The 9,601-nt window shown below is 45.4% G+C and overlaps 1 protein-coding gene across 1 annotated transcript; it reads left to right on the plus strand.

Annotated features, from left to right (window-relative positions):
* Positions 1–1,545: 1,545 nt before the first annotated feature.
* Positions 1,546–3,539, plus strand: LOC147426227 (uncharacterized). Its single transcript, XM_086499094.1, has one exon. The coding sequence runs from the start codon at positions 1,878–1,880 to the stop codon at positions 3,399–3,401; it is 1,524 nt and encodes a 507-aa protein (XP_086355220.1). The 5' UTR covers positions 1,546–1,877; the 3' UTR covers positions 3,402–3,539.
* The last annotated feature ends 6,062 nt before the right edge of the window (positions 3,540–9,601 follow it).

Genomic DNA, 9,601 nt, shown 5'->3' on the forward strand with positions numbered 1-9,601 from the left:
CAAGAAAGTGCAACATACACTTCATGAAAGCTCCAGAGGATGTCAGCCATGTAGATCTGTGAAAGAAGCTCTCATCGTAAGCAAAAACAAGGATAAACACACTTGGTATATCTTGAGGTGTCCACAAAAACTTTCCTCTATGCATATCAAAACACATTTTTGAGGGTACGAATAGCTTTGAAAGGGGGGTTAAATTGTAGGGCGCCTTATGGAAAAGTATGTGTCCACGATGAGTTTTGTGAAAAACGGCTTGAAAACTACAATTGCGTGTGGCACTCCGCGGACCCAAACTTGGTGTGTAACCGTAATGATACCAATATAAGAGACTGTGGACTAGCACATGCAACTCTCCACCCAACCATGCCTAACATAGACCCTTCGCCTGCTAAATATACACTCCCTTGTACCCCATTTGTGTTGTGGCCCTGGGCCCTGGCCCGTCTTACCCTAGGCCTGACATGGGTTGTGTTGAACTGTTGCTGTTGATGGGGAAACTGTATATTATTTACAATATATCCGCCTTGTATGATAGCGAACACGTCCAAAGGCACCTTTTTTTTGGCCTGTCCGTCGCTCGTTCTGACAAGGGCCTTAGATGTAGGGGAAGCGACTAGGGGAGAAACAAAACCCACATGAGCACATGGTTAGAGTAGATTTCCATGGGCTTTGTTCAACCGTCACTTGCTCACATTAGCAAACGTTGCATGTGTTTCCTGTCGATTTCGACAAAGTTTGCAAACCCCGTCTTCTACCTTTGCCTTTTGGTATGCTACACAGTTCACTTGCGTAGTTTTGATTCTGCTTGTAATAAAAAAATCGTAAGTTGATGAGGAGAGGGTCCCACTCATGCAAATGCTCCCTTAGGCTATTAGGCTGTCACAGTGGTGAGGTCACAATCCGAAACTTGTTTGTGAACCGCGGGGGGGGGGGGGGGGGGGGGGGGGGGGGGGGGGGGGGGGGGACGAGGGGGCACCGATGACTTTTTGTGACCTAACCGGTCGCCTCGAGGTTACCACGACTCTCTATGAATCTTTGATGCCACTGCTTGGGGTCATTATAGACCGCGTGACCCTTGGATGTTGAGGGTAGGAACCCCCATGAGGGAGAGTGGCTAATTGAGGACAGCTTGGGTACAAATCACGTGCCTCTACAAGTAGGGATAAGGAGGCGCTTTTAACGTTAAGCAAGAGGGGTTGATGAAAACTTATATTATAAGGTAAGGGTAAAAAAAGCTTAATAGAAAGGGGAGTAAAGGGCCCAAAACTAACTGTAGTAAGGGCTGTAGATTTTGTGGGTGGTTTGTTTTGATTCTTATCAATTTGCGGCTTGCTGCCCATGTGATGCGCCCTAATTGTCATAAACATGATAAATTATTTGGCTCTTTTATCATAATAAAATTCCTAATTTCGAAATGGCGCCGTCTGTTGTGAGTGCTAAATAAAAGAGACGTTTCACCCTTTTTCTCAAAATCAAATAATAATATATTTTTAAAATTCTCTAAATGGAGTGCGGTAGTACTTTGGCCGTTCTCCTTGCTTGAGGCGAGCTTGCAGGGCTTGCACTCGCAGATCTTTACACTGCCTAGCAACTTAGCAAGGCTCAAGCTGGTTTCTCTCTCTCTCTCTCTTTCTCTCACTCACACACACACACACACACACACACACACACACACACACACACACACTCTCTACCTATAAAGACCCACACTGGCAATTTCGCTTGCTTTTCTCCCCTAGCCCACACAGAGATATTGACATTCACGCAATCATATACTCCCATACACAACACATTCCCTCTGCACGCGCGCGCGCGCGCGCACACACACACACACACACACACACACACACACACATTGCACAATTATGTGAAACAGGTACATGAATATGGGCTCCCTCTCAGATCGTTGCTCTGTTCACCCGCAGCGGCGAGTGATTGGCATATGCGCGCATTGCCTCCACGAGCGCCTTACCCTCCTCATTGAATCCATCAGCCCGGAAGATGGAGCTGGACAGACCCATGTCAGGCAAATGGGCGGTGATGAAGAGCAAAAGCGGCCGCCGATCCCGCCAACTCGTCCACATTCATCCTCACATGGAAGATCAGCTGCCTCTATCACCATGCATAACCCCAAAGCTTCTGCAGAGATGGCTTTCCATAGCCATGCCAAACTGGAAGATTCACTCAATGTGGCTCTCCAAAAGGTAAAACAGGCACATCAACAGTTAAGTTTTGTAGCTCAATCTCCCTATCAAGGAGTCATAAAAGTAGGTCCGGCCTCGTCTCCGCTGCCGAACGGTCAGAATGAGAAGCCTGTGTCAATGCCTGCGAGCTGCCAGCAAAGTAATGCATCTGAATCTGATATGAAGCTGTTCCCCTCTGGTAAAAGAAGAAACTCTTGGTTCTCAATGTCTAGAGGGAAAAGCTCTCTCCTGAATGCCCCCTTGCTCCCAGACTCCTACAATCTCGATGACAAGAATGGCTCGCAAAAATCACCTCAAGTCATGGTCCTTGCTGGGAGGAAGAGTGCAAGCGATGCGATTGGCCGCTCTTCCAATAGCTACAGGCAAGCTTACATGGCTGAGTTAGAATCCATAGCAGAGATTAACCTGGGAGAGGCGGCCATTAAGGTGGAGCCCAATGAGAGCAACGGGGATGTGCATGCGAACCCATCATGGATATCCTCTCTGTTCCAACGGAGGAAGGGATCTCGATACAAGACCGATGAGCGGCAGGATGCAGGCATGAACTATTCAGCTGTTGGTAGCAAGGTGCAGGCTTCTCTTGCAGCACCGGATGCATCAGCCAACCGATCGCCCCTACCTTCCCTTGAAGCAGGGAGGCTTTCTTGGGATGGCCCCCGTCCCAGCTTCAAGCAGATGTTGAAGCGGATAGAGGCAAGAAAGAAACAGCAAAGGGTAGATTGCTCTCCTTTGCACAGTCTTGCAACAACAAATGGAGGTAATGAATGCTTAGAGGATGTGACGACGCCGGGGCAAGCGGCAGCATCGGCTCTTCAAAAATGCAAGTCAGTGGCAGCGTCAAGGAAGAGCAGAAGTATTGAGATGCAAAGGAGTTCTAAGCAGGCATCTTCAGTGTCTCTCACTGTACATAGCAATGAGAATATGCAGATAGAATATGGGAACGGCGACATGATCGATAGGGAGGAACGGAGCTGGGGGAGAGCTTGGAATAAGACGTTATCGCCGCTTCTGGGCTTCAGAAATTATGGCCGGAGAGGTGCGTTTGATTCGGGCCATCAACAGCATCCAGGCTATGCCACTCCAAACCATGTCAATTTCAAGAGCTCTCAGCTAGGTGCACCCCCTTCAGCAAGCTCGTACATGAGCCCTCTTTCAAGGAGCCAATGTGCTCCTGATGCACAGATACAAATTGCCCAATAAGAACATTTTAACAGCCAGTTAATAAGAATGGAAGTTATGGTTTTAGGACTGGGGTGAGGATTTGGACAGCACCCCCACATTTTCATGTATGTTTGTAATGGTTTCATCCCCAAAGAATGAAATTTGTTATTTTGTTCTTGAGGTTTTTGGGATGTGGCTCATACTGATGGCTAGTCAAAGATAGCTAAATGCTGCTGCCGATGATGATCATGATTTAGTGGTTACGGTTTTCTTTTTCTGAGGTCTTTTATGCCAATGGATAGCCATTTTCTTCAGTGATATCTAGTTGTTGTCGTCGGCGACCGTGACTTAGTGGTTAAGCTGTGCATTTTCTGAGGTTTTTGGGTTGTGAGTTATGCAAATGGATAGCCATTATCTTCAAAGATAGCTAGTTGTTGTCATCGGTGACCATGACTTAGTGGTTAAGGTGTGTTTTTTCTGAGGTGTTTGGGTTGTGATTTGGGCTAATGGATAGCCATTTTCTTCAAGATAGCTAGTCACTGTCACCCGAGACCATGACTTAGTGGTTAAGGTGTGCTTGTAGATGGTTAAGGTGTATGGGAGGGTTAAGGTTCATGCTATGGATAGCCATTTTCTTCAAAAATAGCTAGTCGTTTTGTCTGTGACCACGGCTTAGTGGTGAAAGTATTCTCTGTCTGAGGTGTTTGGGCTGTGGATTGTGCCAACGGACAGCCATTTTCTTCAAAGATAGCTAGTTGTCTTCTTCTGTGACCATGAGTCAATTAATGGTTAACTTGTGCTTATAGATGGAATTAATGGTTAACTTGTGCTTAGAGATGGTTAAGGTGTATGGGAGGGTGCACAAAGACATCAGAATTTGAACGGCAAGGGGGTGTGTGCGCGGGCATGTATCGCGCACTAGTATAACCGGTGGGAATCTATTTGAAGACAATGTAATTTATGTGGATATGGTGTCTTTTCTTGCTTGTTGGCAAAGAATGACATAAGCTTGTTCTGTTGTTGGAAGCATGGGCTTGGGTACTCTAGAATGTGGGCTGGAACTTAGCTGCCAATAGCTGCTTGGCACCTTAAAGGGAAGAAGCAAGAAGCAATGATGCTTGCCTGCTACCTTTATCCTGCACAGAAAGTAGAGAAGTAAAGGAAGGTAGGAGAATATATGTGATTGAACTGTTTGATTGGACTTAAAACACTGTTGGGTGTAAAAGCCAACCAAGAAGAGAGGCCCTTCTTTATGTCTCTTTGCACATCAGTTTTCTTTTGTGGAGAACCTTGAGTAGACTGTCTTTGAGCCTTTTGCTTCTTACATGCATCTCTGCCTTGATCCCCATCTTTGGATAATGATTAGAAATCGCGGCTTGCGTGTTTTTCCAGTAGCCTCATGGGGGGGTGCCCTGTATGTAAACCCTCCATATCATGTGAGTTCAAAGCCTAAAACAAAGACTAGATTTTTCATGAATATAACAAACACTTTTCTAGTTCAATTTCTTTGATTGGTTTTTCATACCTTCTTAGACCATACCTCTTGATTGGAGCCCATTGGCTTTACCTTGTTGATATGTTGACTTCATTACAAGGAAAAGCTATCATATGCTATACTCCGGTGATCATTTGCCAATAAGGCACATACAGGCCCATCGTGTCCCTAATCACATTCCTGTTCATTTCTTGCCAACAGAGTGTATGTTGGCCTGTACCCTTCCACATGTTAAAAATGTCTAAAAGTGGTGCTAAGTAACCCCTTTTGTTGAACTCATGTGCTCAGTTCACATGTAATTGAGCGACACCCATGAGCTTAGTGTATAAGGGCCAACTTGCTCTCACTTTTGCATGTTGAAGAGAGGTTTGTGATGCTAATCACGGTCAGTCCATTTACCCTCAACGGCTGCACAACACTTTGATTGCCTTGGTTGGTCTTTGGGTTGTCTTGGGCATGTTATAAGCTTGATCTATCATATTGTCAACGATATCGCAGCGAGCGTTGAGAAGCTCTGCAGGGCTTGACCTCAAGTGCTGTGCCTGGGGCTGCTAAAAAAAAACAAGGTGAAGGTTCACATTGGCATTCTGAAAACACAAAATGAAAAGAAAGTCAAGTCATCTAAGGCTGTGAAATGAAAAGACCCATCAATTGACAAACTACACAAAAGAAGATTTCAACTATTCTGATGGAAAGGTAGGTCCAATCAATCATGGAAATAATAAAATTTCAAATGTGTGCCTAACTGGCTTTTATCTAAGGCTTCTTTAGACTTTGAGAAAGCCAAAAGATGGCATTAGAAAAATGGCCAAGTTAGTCACTCTATTGCTTGCCCCTTATTCAATTGTCAAAAGAGTAATGCAAGATATCTGAAAAGGCTGTATGTATATTCCACTCAACACCTCATCTCTACTTGCCAAAGGCTTGTTTAAGTCATTAAATGATTGACAAGGGAGAAGTAGAGTATTGAGAGCCATTAGACGGGGTGGCGGAAGAGAGAGAGAAAGGGGCGTGCCTCCTCCATGGCAACATCTCATTGGCTGGAAAAAAGCAAAGGTATTTTCGGACCCACCATTTCATGGGCGACCCTCCCGGTACTTCCACCCGAAAGCTTGCACATCTTCAGCCACGTAGGAGATTGGTGCAATTCCAGCCATTGATTTGGTGCTGACCACTCAAACTGCTCACCCTCCCTCCGCTTTGTGTGAATTCTATGGGTGGGGGAGCAGGAAAATGCATTGCACTGCCGCCGCCCCTTCTGGACTCTGAACCTACCCATTGAACAAAAAGCAAACATTGAGTGTGGAAAGTAGTGTGTGTGTGTGTGTGTGTGTGTGTGAGAGAGAGAGAGAGAGAGAGAGAGAGATAGAGAGAGAGAGAGGGAGGATATAAGTCTGTAGAATTTTCAAAAAAGCAACCTTCAAGCTTCATGTACAAGGTCAGAACTAGCTTTCTCTGGTTGAGAAAAAGTGAGCAATCTAAGACCTTTTCTACTCCATTCAAGTGTATTCAAAAGAGACACATCCCCTTCTGCCTCTATGGCTCAGGAGTATATTACTCATATTCAATTCATTCCTCTTCTCTAGTCATGTGCATATGTACATGTAGTCATTATCAAGGATTGACACAAGCACAAATCACTATAGAGCCATGTGCATCTCCTTTTCCTATTCCCTCTTATGCCCATTGTTATTCTTCTTCCATACCACATAGATACTCACCATTAGGGGTATTTTAGTTTGAGCCGCCCTTCGAAAAATACGCTAAATTACCCAAAAAGGATGGCACCATAAAGAAGCTACTTCTTCTCCTGCTAGATGGCCCTTCCCTCTCTTTCTTGTGATAAGAAGGATTGTCCTAAACTCATATGCCGAATCATTCAAATTTCGAAGGCAACGTTGCCCATCGAAAGTCTCACCTCTGCTTACACAAGAAGATTTAGAAATTTTCTCATGTAGGAAAACGGAGTCTTTCTCATTGTTTTTCATACAATGCATAACATCATGAGCTTATGCTCGAGAGGCACCGCATACCTAGCTAGGTACGATTGGGGGCAGGGGACCACCGGCCCCCCCACCGGGCCGGCAGTCCCCTACCCCCAATCGTACCTAGCTAGGTATGTGGCGCCTCCCTCACAGAAGCGCATGATGTTGAGGTAAGTCACAATGTGGGAAATATTGTGAGAATTTGTCAAAAACTTCTTGTGTTACTATGTGCACATACACACCACACACTTGGGTGTTGTATTCTATGTTCATGTTAAGTAGATACATACAATGTGAGATTTGTGTTAAAGGACTAGCTTTGGTTGCAAAATAGTCCACAGTTGTAGAACAATGTAGGTCTATTGAAGATTTAGTTTTTGGATGGGGTCATTGGAGTGACTGCTACATACAAAATTTCATTGATTCTAATTAGAGAATTAGACACTGGATAGACTATGATAGTTTGAAGATCATTGAAATCAATGTCTTTTTAAGGCGGTGACATAATTTTTGCCACAAGAAGGGTTTATCATTGAACTAATGGTTTGGGCATGATTTTTCGCCATGTTGGTAATAAGAAAGCAACCCTACTAGAGGTTATGCTATTTTTTTTCTCCGTAGTTGCGAAGATTGCCAGATGAGCATTGGGGAGTCAAATCAAACTGAGTAGCTGCCTCTGATCAAATTCTCCAAGGCATTGAATTCGTGTCGATGATGTCAATGTAGTCTTAATATAAGCAAACATATATACATATGCACATGCATGTGGGTATGTAGATCTACATACATCTCTGAGTTTGGGAAAAATGTGTCTCACCTTAATATCGTGCCGTTTTCAATTTCAAAAATGTGTCTCACCTTAATATCGTGCCGTTGCAAGGGGAAAAGGAGAAATTCCGCCCCAAAATAGAGAAAATTAGTGTAAAAACCCCAAAAATAAACCTAATTTTCTAAGATTTTCTCTTAGAAAATTCAAGAAAGGGAATTTTGTATGTTTGAAAAAATGATTTTTTCGAACACTGCATGATCTCTCTCTCAAAACATACATATGGACATGCATGTGGGTATGTAGATGTACCTGTTAATTGTACATCACTCTCTCTCTCTCTCTCTCTCTCTCTGGGCACCGCTCTTCACAGAGAGAATTTGAAAAGAGGAACGCAACGGAGTCTGGACCTTTGAAGTGCTTTATAGAATTTTGAGTACGTGCTTGTGTCTCGATCTCAGGAGCCCGCGAAGAGCAACAGAGAGAGAGAGAGAGAGAGAGAGAGAGAGAGAGAGTCTGTGAGAGACACCTTGCGCTAGCCTCTCGTGGACGCTCAGCCCACATACCGCCCTTTTCTTGACGTTTGGCTGTCCTTTTTCTTACAGTTTCGTTCTTTGCCTTGACAATTGAGAGAGAGTCTAGAGAGAACATTTCAAGTCATGGAAAATTCCCAAAATACCCTAATTTGAAAAATTCTCAAAATACCCCTCAAGTTTGGACTAAAATTCCCAGCAGTAGCCTATGTCTGTTCGATATTGGAAAAAGGAGAATTAGGTGAGTCTCACTGAATTACCCCAAACCCCCCCCCCCCCCCCCCCCCCCCCCCCCCCCCTCCTTTTTTCCTCTCTCTCTCTCTCTCTCTCTCTCTCTCACACACACGCTCTCAATTGGTTCCTCTAGAACTCTGTCTCGAAAGGCCTACAAGGGTTGTGGGTGGGCGGTTGCCAACACAGCTCTTACTCGTTCGTGGTCGCTCAAGCCGGGACACGGAGGGGGTGGGATAGCTCTCTCTGCATTCGGTTCTCATGCGATGGGCAAGGGCTGAGTAAGGTAGGCCGGATCGAGTAGGGGCGGAGGCTGGGGGATGGCACTGGCGAAGGTGGGGCATGCAGGTGCAAAGGGCAGGATGAGGGGTGCGCGCAGGGCACACAAGGGCATGAGCTCTCTCTCTCTCTCTCTCTCTCTCTCTCTCTCTCTCTCCAGCAGGCGTCTGCATCTCGCTCAATTCTACAGTGTCTGTTGCAGCAAGGGCATAAGTTTTTTTTTTGGGGGGGGGGGGGGGGGGGGGGCGCAGCTGACGTGGAAAAGTGGAAGGGGGGAGGACTATGCGGGCGGATCTTAGGAAGTAATAGGTTTTCCACTTCCCTTAGCCTTAGCATAGCATACGATGACAAGATGACGCTCGATACGATGAAGGGCTGAAGGGAGGGGGGAGCTCTTAACAGTAGCTGAAAGCACAACAATCGCAAGGCTCATAGTAAGGTGAGCACCCGCGACGCTTGCAAGGCGCACCTCTTTCCCAACTGCCTCAAGATCGCAGCCACCTCACAGTCTCCTACACTACCTAGACCGGACCTTACTCCCGTTGCTCAGAGAGTGCTGCCTCCGAACATCACAGCATCGTTGGCGCAGGCGTTCGCTTCCCCACAGATGTTCGCTTCCCCTCACATGTTAGCTTCCGCCCTTGCACTGCAGCTTGCATCTTTAACTTGTTGATAATCGCGATTATTCGTTCATAATAATCGTTGGTTTGCTCTGCTCGCTGCCTTAGCAAATCATCGTTGGTTTTTGCTTTGCTCGCTACCCTTTAGTTGACCTTAGTCTTGAGAAATAATTTTTTTTTGAAACTTATGTCTTAACATTCCACTATACCACTCCCTATTGCTTTTGGAAGGTGAGTTTATTGTTCTTTCTTTTTGTGTGCCACTTGGTAATGGAACTCGACGTTACAGTCGTAGGCGAAGATATTATAAAATTTTCATAGATGCTAGTG

This window comes from Adiantum capillus-veneris, chromosome 24 (genome assembly GCF_014529385.1).
Source record: "Adiantum capillus-veneris isolate H3 chromosome 24, ASM1452938v2, whole genome shotgun sequence".
NCBI lineage: Eukaryota > Viridiplantae > Streptophyta > Polypodiopsida > Polypodiales > Pteridaceae > Adiantum > Adiantum capillus-veneris.